The 19,811-nt window shown below is 46.7% G+C and overlaps 1 protein-coding gene across 4 annotated transcripts in view; it reads left to right on the top strand.

The window, feature by feature from the left end:
* The window catches only part of MYLK (myosin light chain kinase), a 265,356-nt gene that overhangs the window by 130,407 nt on the left and 115,138 nt on the right, over window positions 1–19,811 (top strand). For all 4 annotated transcript variants that reach the window (XM_059391085.1, XM_059391086.1, XM_059391084.1 and 1 more), the window contains 4 exons: window positions 2,107–2,314; window positions 16,349–16,397; window positions 17,527–17,692; window positions 18,669–18,834. In XM_059391085.1, coding sequence (XP_059247068.1) covers window positions 2,107–2,314; window positions 16,349–16,397; window positions 17,527–17,692; window positions 18,669–18,834 — 589 coding nt within the window. The remainder of the gene's footprint in view (window positions 1–2,106; window positions 2,315–16,348; window positions 16,398–17,526; window positions 17,693–18,668; window positions 18,835–19,811) is intronic.

Raw genomic sequence — 19,811 nt, 5'->3', positions numbered from 1 at the left:
TATTTGCAGAAATAACCAGAAGATAATTGTTCAGTAAAGAAAAAGAGCAGAGACCCAGAGACAACCACCAATAACCCTTTGTTTCATATTGTAACAGATGTCAGAGCTTATCTGTCCAAGTGAAGGGGGACACCTCACAACCACCCACCTCAGAAAGGGTATGAGTGTGTTGGTGACAAACACTGTTGACTGCTTCCAGGGGATAGACTTCAGAATCTCAGCATTCCCTCACAGATACTCAATCTCTGTCATGAATATGGCTTAGATTTTAATAGGAAAGGGATTTTTTTTTTGTTTGTTTCCAGAATTTATAAATAAGATGGACAATATTGATTTGAAGTTTTGAATTTTGTTTTTTGGTTTTTATTTGTTTGTTTGTTCTTTTTTTAAATTGAAGCCAGACTACTAATTAGTGAGGATGGGGAGGCAGGCCTTGTGAGATTTATAAAGTTGTGCTGACGGGTGACTATGGAATAACCAAAGAGGGGATTGTTCACTTTGGGGACTTTCCCTGTGTTTCCTGTCTTCCTTCCCAAGGAAAACATCTGTACCTTAGCTACTGAGAAATGGGTTTGAGGATGAGCTGGAAGCAGGATGCCTGGGAAGGGAGGCGAGCACAGTCCAACAATGACCCCTGAAATTGTTAGCACAGTTGTTTCTGCACTGGCGTGCTCAGGGAGCTCACTGTGTTTGGATGCCAAGTTTGGATGCTCTCCCCTGTGCTAATATAGCATCATCTTTGCTGACCTTACTGGGGTGGGAGGGGGGTCATTGAAGTCTTTCTTTGTGAATTCTGTTTGGGGTCATCCAGCAAATTTTGGTTTTGTTCCATCCATATTCACCGTCTCTTATCTTACAGTGAAACACAGGTAAAAGCTATCGCTACCACCAATTTATAACGCAAACAGCTTTTTTCTCTGGAGACTTCTGTGATGTCTGCTGTGCATTGTCCAGTGCTAAAATCTCTTCATTCTGGGTCCCAGGCTGCACATTGATGGGCCAGTCTGAACCCCACTCCTCTAAAGATCTGCCCATTCTCATGGGCCTGTTGAGTTTCAGGGCTTAAAGGAAACTTCTTTGTCTGAAACTCAAGGTGATGTCTTTTCTTGGAATTTATCTCTCTTAATTTTTCCTCATTGGGGAAATATCTTCTCTCCAAACAAGTCACTGTAAGGCTCACCTGTGTCAGGTACTCACAAGAGTGCTTAATACTTAGCACTCAACAGATGTTAGCTGCTGACTAGTATTGGAGACAGAGTGGTCTAAAGCCGCATTGCTCCCAAAAAACATCATGCAAATGCACAGTGTTTTTGTAACTTTTCTAATATCCCATTGAAAAAGTAAAAAAAAAAACAGGTGAAATTAATTTTAACAACATATTCCACTTAACCCAATATGTCAAAAATACGATCTTTCAACAGGTAGTCAATATTTTCAAATTATCAAGAGAATTTTACATTCTTTTTTTCATTAAGTCTTCAAAACCCAGTGTGTCATTTATACTTACCGTACAGCTCAGTTAGTACCAGCCACATTTGGAGGGCTCCACGGCCACATGTGGCTAGCGTGGCTTCCCTCCTGGGCAACTCAAAGGTGAGTTCCGGAGACCAGAAACATCGGCATCGCCCGAGACCTTGTCTGAACTGAAGAATCTCAGGCCCCGCGCCAGACCTAGAGAAGCAGAATCTGCATTTTAATAAGTGATTTATTGGCATGTCCGAATGGGAAGCACTGGTCTGGAATGCTCACGCTCAGTCCTCATCCTCGGGGATTCTGATTTAATTGGTCCAAGGTAGGCTCTGAGTGGTGGCATTTTTTTTTAAGCTTCCTCTGGGAATTCCAATATGCAACCAGGCTTGAATCACTTGTGTAGAGGGCTCTGGAGCCAGGATGCCTGGCTCTGCCACTCTCTACCTTGGAGACCTCGGGAATCTACCACAAGACGCTCTGTGCCTCCATTTCTTTATGTCGTGGAAATCCTATCTGCTTCAAAGAATGTTATGAGTTAATGAGGAGTTAAGACGTGTAAAACACTCAGAACCACACCTGGCACATAGGAACCACTCCTGAAGTGTAAGCTCTTCTTACCCTTTCTTCTTCTTGAAGGTCCGGGGTTACCCAGAGCCCCACGTGACGTGGCACCGAAATGGGCAACCAATCACCAGTGGGGGCCGCTTCCTGCTGGACTGCAGTATCCGGGGAGCTTTCAGCCTTGTGATTCGTGCTGTCCGGGAGGAGGACAAAGGAAAGTATACCTGTGAAGCCACCAATGATAGTGGTGCCCGCCAAGTGACTGTGGAGTTGACGGTGGAAGGTGAGTTTTAGGAAGCGAGAGCCGTGGTGGGAGATGAGCTATCCACTTGCCCAAGGCCTGCAGCTCCTGCTTCTGCCCTCTCTTGGGCAGAAGAGAAACACACAAGAGAAAGCACGCCCATCCTTGAACTCAGGACCATTTAATCTAATGGGAAAAACATTCCAGGGAATGAGGGAGACACCCTAGAAGTCATGTCAAATTCACGTCACCTCACTTTGCTGTTCCAGCCTTCCCATGGCTTCCCCTCACACTGAGGCTGAGACCAGACTGCCCCACCTGGCACTCTAGACCCATCCACCACTCCCGGCCAGGCCCTCTGCCCTTCCTTGAGCTAGCCTCAGAGCCTTCCCCTGCCATTCCTTGTCAAAGCAAGAGCTCCGTCCACAGCCCTCACCTCTTTCCGGTCTCTGCTCACATGTCCCCTCCTTAGCCAACCCTTTCTGGCCTCCTCAACCCTAGGGTTCTCCATCCTCTCACTCTCCCTCAATAGTTTCTTCTAGCTTTCTTCCTGCTTCTCATTTCTTTATTCTCTCCTCCACCCTCACCTCTAACTAGAAACTAGGAGGTGAGGCTCTTGATATTGTTTATGTTGTATCTCTAGCATCTAGAAAACTTACCGGCACAGAATAGATCCTGAGATATTTGGAGAATGAACGAACAGTGTTTCTTATCCTCCTTATAAAGTAATACTTGCCTATTTATACAAATGTTGTAAAACTCAGAAAAATATATAGGAGATAATATACCAATGTGTTAACACTAATTATTTTGTCTCCCCCCCCCCCCATGTACTGAAGAGATTCTATCAACTTTATTAACTTTAAAACTTCAAGGAAAAATTCTTGACCACCAGTAAAGCTGTTTCTTTTGCCGCTAGTGTAACCCCCACATACTGAAGACCAGCCCTCCACTGGAGGGACCATTTCCAGTTCAGGCCACTGGCTGCTGCTTAAAGGCCTGATGTCCAAAAGGACATGAGGGTTTGTCAGACCCTCAGAGGTATGACAAGGTTCCCTCGACCCTTCTAGGCCTTTCTAAAGGCTAATAAGCCAGAAGTCCTTTCTCACTTTCTTCCCTCTCAGGGGACAGTGTTCCCAGCCTGGTTTTGAGGGACACTGTATGTGAGGATTAAGGTAGCCAGGAAAGTTTCCAGAAGGGGTAAGGCACACCTGGGCCAATGTTTTCCCTGCTTCTCTACATCATGGAAAGACAGACAGGCTGTTTCACGGAACAGAATGTACATAGTTTGGATGCTTTCCCCAAATTCTTTAACCGAGTGACTCATTCCTTTCAATGACCTTCAACTGCCTGTGGGCTGGAGCATTCCAGATGGAAAGTGGCCCCTGAGCAGAGTCTCTGAATGGTCTTCACCTAGGACAGTTCCAGTACTGTACTTTCCTCTGTACTTTTCAATATCCAAACTTTGAGTTGAGGCTCACAAAGAAAAATTACTTTCCCCCCTGTATTAATCAACTCAAGCTGTCATAACAAAATACTGTACACTACATGTCTTCAGTAACAGAAACTTATGTTCTCATAGTTCTAGAGGCTGGAAGTCTGAAGTCAAGGTGCAGCTGGGGTCTGGTTTCTGGTGCGAGATCCCTTCCTGGCTTGCAGATGGCCCCTGTGTCCTCAAAATGATACAGAGAGAATACTACAGTGTCTCTTCCTCTTTTTACAAGGGCAACAGCTCTGCTAGAGTCTGGACCCACCTTTATGACCTCATTGAACTTTTATCACCTTCTCCCAGGCCCTGTCTCCAAATACAGTCACACTGAGGGTTAGGAATTTGGGTGCTGACACAAAAATTCAGTCTATAATACTTCTTTTCTGGCTTTCGGTTTATTGCTGGGGGGATGGGGAATTATGAGTCAGGGGTCCAAGGGACTGGTCCCAACTTTTGCCAGTCATATGTGTAACTTTAAACCTCTGGACCTCTGTTTCTGCAAGTCAAGGGTTTAAATTCAGTGGTGACTGTAGACTGTGCTAGCCTTTGTTTTCTGTGATCCGTTTTAAAGGAATGGAAAGGAGCTATATAAACCCCCAAGTAATATGAAATCTTTCTTTCAGTTGCCATTATTGAGGAAGTTAGGGCTGACGACCTACTAAAATTTTTCCTGCTTAGCTGAGGCATGGGCAACAGGGAGGAAAGAAGGCAGGAGAGCTCTCAAGAAGGCTCCCAACCCTGTGCCCTCTCCTTTGGTTTTCATGTGGGGAGACTCAGGCCCAGACCACTGAAGATGTTGCATGTCTTCTAATCCTAGGACACAGAGAATGGCCTAAAGACTGCAGCATCTTTAAATGTGAGTGGGCTTGTATGCATTCTGCTTCCGTACCAAAGGCCAGTTTCAGCTGGTGTATGGCTTAAGACCACCCCATAGACCACAGGTCTGGAAGGAAGCCTGAATTCATACAAAGGGGCTCTAGCAGCCACCTGCCTGCTCACCAACTCTGTGCTATGCTCCTTGTTCAGAAAGAGCAGAGGCCCTAGAATGAAGAGTATCATTCATATGTGAAGACTTCCGATTCCCTGTGGTTTAGACTGGAAGGCACTATTGTTAAGTGGTCTTGGATTTTAGCTCCACTGATTTCTAACTCTGGGGAACTTTCACCTTTTGGAGCCTTATTTCCTTTTCTGTAAGCGGGAACCACAGCTGCCCCATAGGTTGTGTAAGGATCGGTGCAGCACTGGCAGATAGTAGGTACCTGGTAAATGAGGCCTTATAGTATTTGAACCTGCTCTTAATATCCTGAGAACTACGTCCAGAGGGAAACCTTTGCATGGAGAATAGAGGAATATATTCCTTCGTCTGATTTCCTGTCTGGTATCTGGGGCCAGGAAACATAAACATCCTTCATGAGCATGAGTGCCTCAATGACAGGACTGTTCATCGCCTTAGATGCTGTCGTGCAGCCCTACAGTGAGCCCTGGAAGGGCTCTCTGTGGCCAGTCCCGACACTCACCCGCCTCCAGGGGGCTGCTTGCAGAGATTGGGTACAGACCGAAAAAGAGACATGGCATCTGCCCTCTGGGAGCTTTCCTCTCTAATAGAGGGGCCACAGGCCTGTTCTCCAGCAGAGCACTGTCCATAGAAACACAATGTGAGCAACATACATAATCTTAAATTTTCTAGTAGCCACATTCAAAAGAACAGGTGAAGTCAGTTTTCATAAAATATCTTACTTAACCCAGGGGCACCTGGATGGCTCAGTGGGTTAAGCCTCTGCCTTCAGCTCAGGTCATGATCTCAGGGTCCTGGGATCGAGCCCCGAGTCGGGCTCTCTGCTCAGTAGGGAGCCTGCTTCTCCCCCTCTCTCTCTGCCTCTCTGCCTACTTGTGATCTTTCTCTGTCAAATAAATAAAGAAAATCTTAAAAGAATTAGACTAATCTCTTTAAAAAAATCTTACTTAACCCAGTATATCCAAGATAGAATCAACATAAAACTATTAAGGTAATATTTTACATTTTTTAGGCTTTGGGAAATATTTTGCACTTACAGCAACATCTCGATTCAGACTAGTCCCATCTTAAGAGCTCAGTGACCACATATGGCTAATGCCTATCGTGTTGGACAGCATAGCTCTAGAAGGTCCCACTGGAATAGAGATTAACAAGACTTACACAGAGAAAAAAGAAAATCCACGTATATGAAGAAGGTGGTGAGTGGTCCTGGGCAGTCACTTCCACAGAGTGAGCCTAGAACTTTAGGTGCAGTGAGGGACAGGGCTGAAGCGACAGGTGTGCCCCAGACTTGATGGTCTGAGTCTCAGAAGGCCCTTTGTGTTCCAGGGACCAGGGAGCCACTTACGTCATTTTAAGTAATAGAGGGCTAATTTTAAGACTTGGGCTCAGGAGCCCAGGGTAAGCCAAACTTGCAGGCCCAGAAGAGGTCCAGGCCTCAGGATGGCTCATACTCACCTTACAAGATTGCTGAGTGCAAATGCAGGGACCCACAGATCCCCTGGGAATCTTGTTGAAAATGCAGATTCTGATTCCACAGGTCTGGAGTAGGGCCTGAGGGTCTGCGGTTCTAACCAGTACCAGGTGATGCCCATGCTGCTGGTCCCTGCATCACACTTTGAGAACAAGGAAGGAATCAATGACCCATGTGATATATTTAGCCCAATACAGTGATTATCAAATGTAAGCATATATTGAATCACCTGAGGGGCTTCCGGAACCACACATGCTAGGCCTTGCCCCAGAGTTTCTGATTTAGTAGGTTGGGATGCGCTCAAGAATTTTCATTCCTAACAAGTTTCTTGTTGCTGCTGCCTGTGGGTACCAGTGCTGCAAGAACCATGGGCTAGTGCTTATACCGACTGTCAGAGGACTCCAGGAAACAGAATAGATCACACCTATATATGTAGAGAGAAATTCATTACAAGAAGTTGGCTCACACAGTCACGGAGGCTAACAGGTCCCAAGATCTGTAGTCCGGAAGCTGGAGACCCACAGGAGTCAGTGGTGTAGTTCTAATCCGAGTCCGAAGGCCCAAGAGCCAAGAGAGTTGATAGGGTTGTTTCAGGGCAAAGACCGGCAGACTCCAAAACCAGAAGAGCTGATGTTTCAGTTTAAGTCAACTGCAGAGGAAAAACCCATGTCCTGGCTTAGAGGCAGTCACATGGGAGGAATTCCTCACCTTTTCCTTCTATTTGGGTCTTCAACTGATTGGATGAGGCCCACTAACATTAGTGATGTCCATCTGTTTTACTCCATCTACTGATGTCAATGTTAATCTCATCCAAAAACACCCTCATGCAGGGGCTACTGGATGGCTCATTTGGTTAAGTATCTGACTCCTGCTTTCACCTTGCTTTCAGTAATGATCTCAGGGTCGTGGGATCCAGTCCCAGGTCAGTCTCCACACTCAGCGTGAAGTCTGCTTGTCAGTCTCATTCCACCCCTGCCCTCCCTGCTTGCGTGGGCTCTCTCTCTCTCTCTCTCTCTCTCTCTCAAATAAATAAAACCTTAAAAAAAAAAACCACACCAAAGCACCCTTACACCAACATCCAAAATAATGTTTGACCAAATATCTAGGCACCTCACAGCTCAGTTAAATTGATGCATAGAATTAACCAGCACTAAACACTTTATCAGAATATCCCCAAAGTATTTCATGCAATCTGACTGACATATTTCTCCTTTTGTAACTATCCATTTGGAATATCAGCTGAGTAACACAGAGCAGCTCTAAAAGTTAGCAGTGGTATGTGATACGGGCTGGAAAGGCAGAATGGGAACGTGTGCACACAAGTTGCGAGAAAGCAGCTACAAAACCGGGAGAAGATGTGTAGAGAACGGGTATAACACAACCAGAGCTAGCTTGTATCCAGTCCTTCCTCCATGTCACTGGCAAGATTGGGATTGATCATCCTGAGGACAGGTACAACCATGTTCCCATCTGCTCCTGTAAGGGGCATGGCGATGAGCATAAAACGTGATTGCCAGGTGCTTGCCCCTTTTGCAGCCCTGTGGGCATGGCGGGTATCATTAGGGTGACCGTTTATCTGAGTTATGCCTATTCTGCCAATGTCATGATAAACTGAGCCTCCTTTGACTTTCAGAAGGATCCCAATTTAGATAATAACTTACATGGTTATCCTGGCCGTGCTTGACACGTCCAGTGCCCTGAGCAGTGAGGAAGCTATAGGGGTGACGTATTCTAGGGGGAGAGGAGTAGCAAAAGCAATACTTTCAGAGGATGTGGATCAAGGTTATTTTCATCTCTGAAAAATAAATTCCAAGCCATTAACCACTCTGCATTAGAATGCAATGAATAATTTTTTTAAAGTAAAATTTAAAATAATGAATACGTATTCACTGGGGAGTAGATTTAGACAGGAGGTCCTCCTCTTAGGGAGTTTTCTTTGAAATAAATAGGAGGGAGAAAAATCTAGGCCCCTCCCCCACCACACACACTCCTTTCTGGTCCTGGCCTTGGCCATCATCACTCTTTCTTCTCTCTGCTACATACTTCAGCCTTCGAGCAGAATCCTCCTTCTCCGCCACTATGGACTTCTTTCCCCAGCTTCCCCCTACCACCGGAGGTGAAGGGTTCTGAGTTTGCCCACTTTTGTCTCTGCCACAAACCAAAGATATGCCCCCTCATCATAGAATGTCTCCAGTGAGTAAAGAGCAGATTCCTGTATCCATCACCCTATTCGTGGCTCTGTTCCTCTCTGGGTCAGGCCCTGGCGAAAGAGCAGAGTGGCTCACACAGGGTCCCTGCCCCCTGAGATCTACTTGCTGCTGAGAAAGAGAGACTATAACCAAGGAACAAGTATAACTTTTTTTTTTTTTAAAGATTTTATTTATTTATTTGACAGAGAGAAATCACAAGTAGACAGAGAGGCAGGCAGAGAGAGAGAGAGAGGGAAGCAGGCTCCCTGCTGAGCAGAGAGCCCGATGCGGGACTCGATCCCAGGACCCTGAGATCATGACCTGAGCCGAAGGCAGCAGCTTAACCCACTGAGCCACCCAGGCACCCCACAAGTATAACTTCTGTAGTAAAATTAAGAGCTCCTTGACTATGCGTGAGAAAGACAGCCGGTAACCGACTGCCTGGAATGTGATAGCAAGAGGAAGGAGGATCTCACATCATGGAATTTAAGGGAGAAGAGTAGCCCTAGGAACTCGGATTTAACTGAAGGGGGGGAGTGTTTACCACTCCACCGTCCCAGATCTCCATCTGTCCTCACTTGAGGGCTCCTTCCTGAGACATGAGCTCTCCATCACCCTGGCTTGCCCTCTGGGTGAACTGAGTCTGCTCCTAAGACCAGAAATAAGGGCCCAGACAAAGAGTTATGGGTCTTTATGCAGACATCATTTAGGGTGAGAAATAATGAGAGAGTTAGTGGGGTCAGCAGAATAAGAATAGGTCTGGAGAGGCAGGCAGGGGATAGACGCTGGTAATGGAAAGCCATTGGAGGGGATCAAGGAAGAAAATGAGATGATTTTACTTAGGCAGAATATCTCACTAAAGTGTGTGGGGGGAGGGAGCTGCCATTGGTCTCCTGTCTTTAAGCATCGATTTCCTGGAAATTGACTGAGCAACGGTTGTTTCCGTCTCCTTGTAGAAGGCATGTCCCAGATCCAAACCAGAGGGATCAATGTGTCGTATCTTTTAACAACAGCATATTGGCCAGTGAAACAATAGAAAGCAACTCACCTCCGCCCCCTCACCTCTGCTTCCCTTGTTTTGCTTTTGTTCCTTTATCCCTTTATCCCAGAAAGATAGATTTTCCTCTGTTCCTCCTTTATCCATCACTGGATGGCAAGATCTATAGGTTTTATGCTTTGCCTTTTAGTTGCCCCTGTTCCAAACAAGGCCTGCGCTCCCACTAGGTCGGCCTGGCACTCCTCTTCCAGAAGGTCGGCCTCCTGCACATTGTCCACCTAAGCACACGTCCCCCAGGGCCTCTGTCCTGCAGCATCCACTCTCTACACCCCCATGAAACCCCTGTCCTACAAGCCAGGGCTCCCTGACTGTGTGGGAGAAAAAGGGTCAGCCGGCGAGCCTGGGGAGAGTGACCCCATGTCGTGGAACATAAGGGCTAAGAGTGGCCCTAGGGACCGCTATCCCGGCTATACTAGTGCCCCGGATTTGGGGGATTTGGGATTTGTTCTTGGGGGATTTGGGATTTGTAGGAAACTCTCCTGTGCCACCTTTTTTGCTGCTCCCCTTTCCCAGGGACAGATTGCTTAGATCCTTTTTATTTTCACATTGGATTAGATCAATGAGATTCTGGATTTTGAGCCCATGTCTGTTTAAAGTGGCTGAGTCTTCAATTATTGTCTACCTCGGGAAGGTCTGTTCCGATTCTCCATGTACTAGTGTGTGTGCTCTTATTTCTCTTGGAATGTCTTTTTAAAATCTACATTCTCCACCTTTCTACAGACCTGTAATTCTATCACCCATTGATATTTTGTATAAACTCTTCTCAGTTTCTAGCACTCTCTGATGCCCCTTCCTTTTGGTAGGGGCCTGCGCCCTATTAAACAATCCAGTCAGGGGGCGCCTGGGTGGCTCAGTGGGTTGAGCCGCTGCCTTCGGCTCAGGTCATGATCTCAGGGTCCTGGGATCGAGTCCCACGTCGGGCTCTTTGCTCAGCAGGAAGCCTGCTTCCTCCTCTCTCTCTCTCTCTCTGCCTGCCTTTCTGCCTACTTGTGATCTCTCTCTGTTAAGTAAATAAATAAAATCTTTAAAAAAAAAAAAAATAAAAAAATAAACAATCCAGTCAGAATTGTAAAACGCTCTGAGTCATTGTCCTTTTCTGTCTCGTCAAAGTTAATAGTAAAAATGTGTTAGAAATGAACATCGTTCTTTGTGTCCCATGGGTTTCTTGCCCATGAAATATTTGCGTGTCAAGACCATCTCGGCAAAAGTCTCATGTCTTCCTTGCTCTACAGAAGAGTCCGCTGTGTGTCCCTTGGTCCTGTTCGGCTCCTGGAGGGTGGCTCCCAAAGTCACCATACTCTACCGCATCTTCCAGTGCCCCTGGCCAGGGCCACTCTGATCGTCACTGTGGATGCTATGGCCTTTCACCCCCATTCTCCCTGGTCTCATTTCTTGGCCCCTCCCCTGGCCTTAACTAGTGGCTCCCAGTTCCAGCCCCCCCATTCATCAGAAGGTAGTGACTGTGCTATTTGCTGGGCTTGAAGGGTAGCAAGTGTTGGTTCTTGCCCTCAAGAGACTGACTCTCCTCACCTCACATTTCATTATGATATTGCTGTTAAGATTCAACATCCGGATGTATTTATGAGGTGGTAACTGTGTGGGATGTTGTGTGGGAGACACAGTACTTGGTCGAATCCTTTCTGCAGGAACCTGGTTGGTCAGATGGAACATCAGCGCATGAAAGCACAACTCCAGCCAAGGGAGTGTGGGCTTGTTGGCCAACAATCCACACATGGGCTTGTAAACTCAGAGGAGAAGGAGACCTCTGGAGGCTGAGATAGTCTGTGATGTCTTCTTGGAGGAAGAACTTGGGCTAGTCCTGGAAGAACGAGTCAGATCTAAACGCGGATCAGGGTTTTGAAGAAAAACCTGAGGAAAGGGGAAAGAGTTAGTGACACTAACCCCACCCCCTCAACACACACACTCCACACGGTCTTCTGTTTTTCGTTTTCTGTATCCCAGTGCTCTATAACTTGTCTTGCTATATTATCTTACTTTAAGGTTATTTTGCACTTTTTTCAAAAATATTTTATTTATTTGAGAGAGAGAGAGAGAGAGCACAAGCAGGAGGGACAGGTGGAGGGAGAGGGAGAAGCAGACTCCCTGCTAAGCAGGGAGCCTGACTCGTAGTTCAATCCCAGGACTCTGAGATCAGGACCTGAGCGGAAAGGCAGACACCTAACCTAGTAAGGCACCCAGGTGCCCCTTGTACATTCTTTTTTATATCATATGTCCACTTTGCCATTGATCTTAACACTATCCCTTTTTAGGCTATCTTAATATTTTTCTTCTTTTTAGTTTCTTTCTCTCTTTATTGAGAAATAGTTCTTTTTTCAACTCTTTTTATTTTTAAGTGTCCAGATGAATACCTATCTCCTTTCATTTTCCTGGACTTCTAGTACCTTGCTTGATCACTTGCTTTTAAATCCAGATGATGGTCATGAGTCAGGACAAGTGTCATCATATCTTCTCGCTCACCTGAGCATTTACATCCTGAAACAGTCATGCTTGAACACTTACAGATTGAAATAAGTATTATTATAGTTTACTTTCCTTTTATTTTTTGTAAATATTTTAGTTAAGGCGTTCATTTATTTTCTTTTTGAGATCATACATGGGTGGTTAGCAGTGAACTCCATGGATAGCACGGGGACATTACTAACTGTTATTAAAAAATGGGCATTTTTTCTGATTAAAACCACTGTTTTAAGAAATCCTTAAAATTCACTTTGAAGTTGGCTGTAAGCAGGGCGACTGCTCCCTGATTTGCCTGGAACAGCCCTGGTTTACTCCTGTTGTCCCTGGAGAATGATTAATTATGTCCCTTCCAGTGTCAAGAGTCCCTATTTGGATGATAAGTTATATCATCACGTATTTTGGAAGCATTCGGTCTCCTACCATCTTGATCCCATTATTCCCCTTGTCGGCAGCATTCTCTGTCCCAACCCAGTGTCTCTGTATGCTTTAACAAAAAGTGCTAGTTTCCCCCACTGTTGAACTTTTCACTCCTAAAACCTGCCAGCACTCTCTTTTACTCGTCCTTGAAAAACCTAAGAGAACTGTTTAAATACTTTCAGTGCCTTGGCCTTTTTTTCCCCCCTCACTAACTCGATCCTGTCTTCACCAATTCTCTTAACTTACTCTTCTATTTTTGGCATTTCCATCCTAATCCCCTTTCCACTTATTTTTCTCCATAGACTTACTGTTCTGCCAGATTTCATAGTTTCACAAAATTAATTTTGCCTTATCTGACAACTTGCAACTTCAAATTTTTGCCTATAAATAGACCTTGTTAGTTATCTTAGCCCAAATTCTCTTTTCGTTTTGATGTCAACTCGCTGGTGTTAACTCACATTAAAATAAGCACCCCATTTCATTGCTAGCTGACTGCTTGCTGTGTTACCTTCGGATCAGTCATAAACTGCTCTCGCCCTGATAACAGAAGTACCTTCAAGCAGTGTTCTTTTGCTCTTCTTTTAGGCAATGCCATATTTTCCCCTTTTTTTTAAGGAATAAAAGAATTTTAGCATTTGGATTAAGATGTTCAGCTCCCAAGAATCTTAAAAATGCTTACTCTGTTTTTTATTGTAGTTCAAGCACACATAAATTTACCACTGCAGCCATTTTAAAGTATACAATTCAGTGACATTAAGGACAATTCACCAAGTCGTGTGACCTAGTTCCAGAACTTTTCATCATCCTGAACAGAAGCCCATGCCCACTGAGCAGTCTTCTCCATCTGCCTCCTCCCCCTAGGCCCTGGCAACTACTGGTGTACTTTGTACTTTGTCTCTCTCCACTTGCCTCTTCTGAACATTTCGTCAAAATGGAATCAGACGTTTTTCTGAGTCTGGCTTTCCTCACTTAGCAGATTTTCTCAGGGTTCTTGCATGTCAATACATGTGTCAGAATGTTATTCCTCTGTTTGGCTGAATAATATTTCATTGTATATATAGACCACATTTTGTTCATCCCTTCATCAGATGATCAGTCTAATTTTTATCAAATCTTTGCTCCAATGTGAAGTGAGTGATAAGGTAGCATGATAAGGGGTGCCTGGGTGGCTCAGTGGGTTAAAGCCTCTGCCTTTAGCTCAGGTCATGATCCCAGGGTCCTGGGATTGAGCCCACGCATCAGGCTCTCTGCTTGGCGGGGGGCCTGCCTTCCCGCACCGTCTCTCTCTCTGCCTGGCTCTCTGCCTATTTATGATCTCTGCCTGTCAAATGGGTAAAATCTTAAAAAAAAAAAAAAAAAAGGTATCTTAAAAAAAAATGCTGTGAACGGTACGTAGATATTTTTCAGAGGGAGCCTCAGTGATTGGGTGTGTGGCTGACAGGTGCAAGAGGCCCTATTCACCTGCCCACCCCTCCTTTTTTTTCTTTATTTTTGGTAACTAGACCTCTTGTTTTTGTCTTTACTGTCGTATTTATAGGTTTTAAAAAATACAGCTGAACCGATTCCTCACAGTCCCACCACCCCAAAACAATCACTACTAATAAATTTCGATGCATTTTCTTCTGGTTGCTTTCCTGTGTTTTGATACTTTATTTTACTTTTTCCTAGTTAAGATCACACTGAATAGATAATGTTGTAACCTGCTCTTCTTTTCATAAAAATCCCTTTATTTCTCAAGGATTTGAGTCCTGTAAGGATTTGGGCACTCTTCTGGATACTTCTGTTGAATGAACAGGAAGTTCTGGTGGGAACATGGTTTGAGAGCCATCAGTTTATAGGTGACATTTAAAGTGATTGGATGATGTAAGACCTCCTGGGGTTGTGTGGGGAGGAGGCAGGAATATGAAGTGCAAAGCAAGGACCCAGGTCTCAGCCCCAGGGCACTCCCAAATGCAAAGGCAGAACAGTGAAGGTGATTGAAGAGACTCGGCACCTGGTGAGAGCAGGAGAATCTGGAGGAGAAGGCACTTGGGAGTGGAGTGGCCCCATGGCAAACACTGTTGAGCGCCCGAGTGCCGGGGGACAGGATTGCCCCCTGGGTCTGGCAAGATGGCAGTCAGGACGAGCTCAGGGGAGTACAGAGGCTCACTGGCCAAGTGAAACGTGCTGAAGAGAAACTGTCATACCGTGACCTATTTCTGCCTGTCTCGTGGACTCTTCAACATGATTTGATGGCAGAATAAGATGTTTAATGGTATACCTTCCTGATTATTCTTCCTACTGTGTGACGTTTGCACTGTTTCTAATTTTTACTGTTACCAGCATGACTGAAATGAACAGCTTTGTAAACTTTCTTTTCTACTTTTAGCATCATTCCCTTTGATTTTGAGGCCCAGAAAGGAAGGTGCTGGTCTAAGACCAGAGCCTCTTCAGAGCTTGGGGTTCTCATTTGCTCCAATACTTTCATTTTTTTAAAAAAAATTATTTATTTATTTGACAGAGAGAGAGATCACAAGTAGGCAGAGAAACAGGCAGAGAGAGAGGGGAGGAAGCAGGCTCCAGGTGGAGCAGAGAGCCCAATGTGGGGCTCAATCCCAGGACCCTGGAACCATGACCTGAGCCGAAGGCAGAGGCTTTAACCCACTGAGCCACCCAGGCGCCCCAGCTCCAATACTTTCAAAAAGGACTGACTGGATGGTCCTTCCTCCAGCATCTGGAAGGCTATTGTCTGAGGGGCCCCAGCATCTTGCTGGTGATGGTCAGTTGGGTCCTCCCGGCACAAGTTTCTCTTTTTATCTGCTTAGAAGTCCTTTTAACCTTGAATACACTATTGAGTGACAAGAACCAAACCCACATTATGGAATGAAAACCATACACAACTCGTGACAGAGTGACGTTAAATAGAGATACATGGATAATCATTGTCAGTGGCCTGGAACCCTAGCTTACATGTAATGCTGGTGTTTGCTATTAATCCTTTCTCACTAAGGTTCTTTAATCCTTGAGCCAGATACGCCAAAGGAAACACGCGGCACCCATTCCCATCTTCCTACGCATTCGTACAGATGTGATGGGTTCTGGAATTTAAGGAAGTTTACCCTTTCCAGTAAACACCCTGAAAATTTCCCATTGCAGTTGCCTGCTGATATTCAGGGAATGACTTCCATGCTTTCTGTGTGTGCCTTGGGTGGGGTTTTATAAACATTCCCAGCTTGTGGCAAAAAGAGAACAACTCCCAGGCTGATCACTATCTCAGAAATGTCCTCCTTTCCCCCCGCGCGTTATGGTCACTTCCTGTTCCTGGTCACATTAGGAATGGTCCCTCTCCAGGCCCGCGTCGGACTGGGTTTGCTGTTTAGCCACATCCTGTCCGGCATGACAGCCCCTTACCCAGGACCCACAGTGTCCACAGAGCTGCTGGTGTGGGTTCTGGTGAGCCCAGGACCAGGGGTCTGCTCCAGGCCCGCAGGACAGATCTTGCTGTTTGCTGGGCCACACGTGGGAGGATGGAATGGTGATTGTATCCAGCGTGAATAGATCCGGTGAGAGAGATGTATGTGCATCTCCCTCCCTCACTCCGCCAGGGTCCTCTTCTAGAGAGGTTCTGGATCACCACCGATAATTCCCGGAGTAGAAGGTCCATTGGCTCAGCAGAATGGTTGAATGATCTAGAACAGGTGTGCATGGATACTTTTCTGCACTAATACTGGCTCTATGACTCCTTTTGCTCTTCTGTTTAAGAACTAGAAGGACAACTTAGTACCAGCCTTAAGTGATACATTTCAGGTGTCCACCCTGGTGTCCTGCCTGGCCCAGGATGGGCTCAGTCAAGGTGAACTATTTCCCGGCATTATCCTACCCTACTTCTGTGGTTGACTCTTGCTGACCTTCGTTGCTCCAAGTTGGTGGCTCAGACTCGACTCCTCAAGCCTCTCGCTTTCTGTTTCCTCCTCACAGGGGGCTTTATTAAGAAGCATGGTCAGCCTGCTGTTTCTAAAACCTTGGGGTAAGTTGTGGGATGTTAAAACCAGGGTAAGGGGGGCATTAGCTTTTTCTGCTAACCTGACAGAACAGGTCTGGGGCATAAGTCTTCCTGGGCATCCTGGGTTGTAATAGCAAAAGCCCCCTGGGATATGATGTGGCTGTCGCACAGCGCCTCCTGACCTGCTAGCCTGTGGGGATAGCCCCTTTGAGCGGTCTAGCTGCCACACACTGAGGGAGTGTACTGTGTGCCCAGAGTCTGCAGGGATCGCTGACATTTGAGGCAATAGTCAGATTTAAGTAAGCAGACCTGGGAGAGGCCATTCATATGGGGCACTTCTTAGGGAAAGGAAACCTTTGCTGATAAAGGTAAGTAACAGTAGTTGCTGTAACACGTCAGCCCCCAAATGGCAACAGTTTAACACAGGGAAAGTTTTATTTCTTGCTCAAGCAGTCAACTTAGGTATTTTTTTTTTAAAAGATTTTATTTATTTATCAGAGAGAGAGAGAGAGAAGAGAGCGAGTACAGGCAGACAGAACGGCAGGCAGAGGCAGAGGGAGAAGCAGGCTCCCTGCTGAGCAAGGAGCCCGATGTGGGACTCGATCCCAGGACACTGGGATCATGACCTGAGCCGAAGGCAGCTGCTTAACCAACTGAGCCACCCAGGCGTCCCTCAACTTAGGTATTCTAGAACAGTCAGAGAACATTGCCATCATCGTTCAGGGACCCGGGCGCCTTCCCTTTTGCAGTTCCATCATCTCTTGGCCTTGGAGCCTTTCTTGGATCTTCTGCATCCAGCCAGAAGGATGGGCAAGAGAGAGCATGGAGAATCTCACAGGGGCTTTTTATGGGTTTAGCCTGGATGTGGCACACATCACTTTTGCTTATGGCCTGTTGGCCCAAACCCAGGCTTTGAGCCAGAGCTCAGTAGCCTTCAGGTATACTTACCACAAAGGAGGCTAGTACATGAAGTTGCACTGCATGATCAGGGGGTAGAGGAAATAGGTTTTAGTCCCACAGACCTTTCCAGAAGGTGCATGAGGCACAGGATTGGGAAGGCTGCCTTTTGCTGGTAGCTGACCCAGCTCAAGTGATGTGGGTGGGGGCAGAGAGATCTGAATTGCAACTGGACTCTCTGCTCATTTCTTTCTAGGGACAGATTCGCTGCCCCTGCCGTGGAGACTCGTCCTAGCATCTGGGGAGAGTGCCCACCAAAGTTTGCTACCAAGTTGGGCCGAGCCATAGTCCGAGAAGGACAGATGGGACGGTTTTCGTGCAAGATCACTGGCCGGCCCCAACCACAGGTCACCTGGCTCAAGGTGAGATTTGATCTGCCCCAACTCTGGCCCCGGCCCAGGGACCCTGATTGTAGAGGGTTAGGCCCTTGGACCAACGGGTGTCCATCTGTCTGATCAGTTCCTTCTGCTCAACCGTAGATGGTTCTCCAGGGTTCTCTGTATGCCCGATAGCCATGCTTGTCCCTGCCTCTATTTGCACACTCTGCCTCTGTAACTCAGCCTGCCATGTCCTAGAATCCACACACTCCCCAAACAGCATAACATTTCTGAGTCAGAACAGACCCGACCATCTCCAGAGAGTGGAATTTGAAGTCATGAGACTAGGTTTCAAGCCACAGCTCCCTCGTTTGTAAAACATGTGATGCTGGGCAAATCATTTGGTCTCTTGGAACATTCGTGTCCTTATCTATGAGACCAGAGATGATGCCAGCTCCCTCAAAATACTGTTGGGAGTATTTCAATCAGGGCCTAGTGGTGTGAAGACATAGCAGAAGGGCTGGAGGAGGGGGAGTGGCAGCAGCACGGGGCGTGAGGGGTGGGGTGGATGTTCAGCAGGGCAGGGAGGAACCTTGGGGAAAGCTTGGGGTAGAGGCCTATGAGACTAGCTTTCTCACAGGTGGGAGCCCCTGACCAAAATGAGCAAGGGGACACCTTTTCCCTATTTTGTGATTCTGCTGGACTGAGCCTGGGAAAAGAGTAAAGGAGAGGGTGGCCAAGCAGAGCTAACGTGAGGAATGTAGGCTCCCCACCTTGAACTAGGGCATCTCTAAAACAAGCTCACACACCTGATCTGAGCCGGACCTGATGCCGCCACACCGCACACACAGACCTCGAGTCAGGGCCCATGGATTGTCCAAAGACTGCTCTCTGAGCACACTGACAGAGCCCAGAGCGGAGGATTGTGCTACCCAGGCCTGGTGTCCATCCCAGCCAGGCTTGGAGGGTGCCATGAAGTAAGCAGGTTTCTCTGACCCAGCTGCCCTCTTGCCATCCACAGGGAGAGGTTCCCCTGCAGCCAAGTGCCCGTGTGTCTATGTCTGAGAAGAATGGGGTACAAGTTCTGGAAATCCACGAGGTCAGCCGCGATGATGTGGGCGTGTACACATGCCTGGTGGTGAATGGGTCAGGGAAGGCCTCCATGTCGGCCGAACTTTCTATCCAAGGTATCAAGTGGTGGGGGGCTCTTACAGGATGCCCCTGCCTGGCTTCTATACCCTGCTGTTCATTACAGGAACATGTTCCACTGATCCACTCCCCTCCCCGAGCGTTCCTCCTGGGCCAGGATCTCGAACCCATGTCCCGGCACGGTGCCCCACACCTGTGTCTTCAGTGTCTTTTTTCTCACTCACATTCCTTTTTGTACCTCTGATTGCCACCAGAAGAGTGGACATTCCAAATACCTTGCCATGACCCCAAATTTAACCTGCCTAAAATTTAACTTATCATCCTCTCTGTCCTTCCCCTCGGGCGTTCCCTCAACTTTAAACTCTTTCTACTGCAGGATTCTGCTTTTCCTCTGCATCTGGACCAGACGTTCAGCATCTCCTTTGACCTTTGCCTCCTCCTTCCTGTAGGCATCCAGCCCTGTCAGTTCTTCCCTGGAAATCTCTTTGAATCTGTCTCCTCTTTACATTCCCCTTGGTTCTGCCAAGTCCAGCCTGTGGAAGCAGCAGTATGGGTAGGGAAGGGGGTTGACATCGCTCTATCGAGCGGGAACCTTGAGCAAGGTGGGAGGGAAACAACCTTCACTCTCCTCCCCCTTTCTTACCTTTCTTTCTCCCATGATTTTTTTCTTCCACATTCCCTTCTCTTTTCAGAAACTGTTCCTCCTTACTCTCTTTACCACTGTTGCCTGGAGTGTTTTTCATAACCCAAAGCGTTTTGTTCTGTGTTGTGACACAGGCCATATATATGGATATAAACATATTGTTTCCGTTAAAACAGTCCTAAGTTGTACCACACACAGTACCCTGGTATTCTCTGTTTCATTCTACACCACCGAAAGTCCTGGTCTGGACCCAGGAATGAGACTTCACAGCTCACCGTGGGATCGGACCCGCTGTTAGGCATTAAGAAGAATGGTCAAGCCACACCCCTGACTTGCCCTAGCTCTGAATTAAAGAACTTCTCCCTTCCCAAG

The sequence above is a fragment of the Mustela nigripes genome, chromosome 2 (assembly GCF_022355385.1).
Source record: "Mustela nigripes isolate SB6536 chromosome 2, MUSNIG.SB6536, whole genome shotgun sequence".
NCBI classification, from domain to species: Eukaryota; Metazoa; Chordata; class Mammalia; order Carnivora; family Mustelidae; genus Mustela; species Mustela nigripes.
This window is presented reverse-complemented; position numbering and strand designations above follow the sequence as displayed.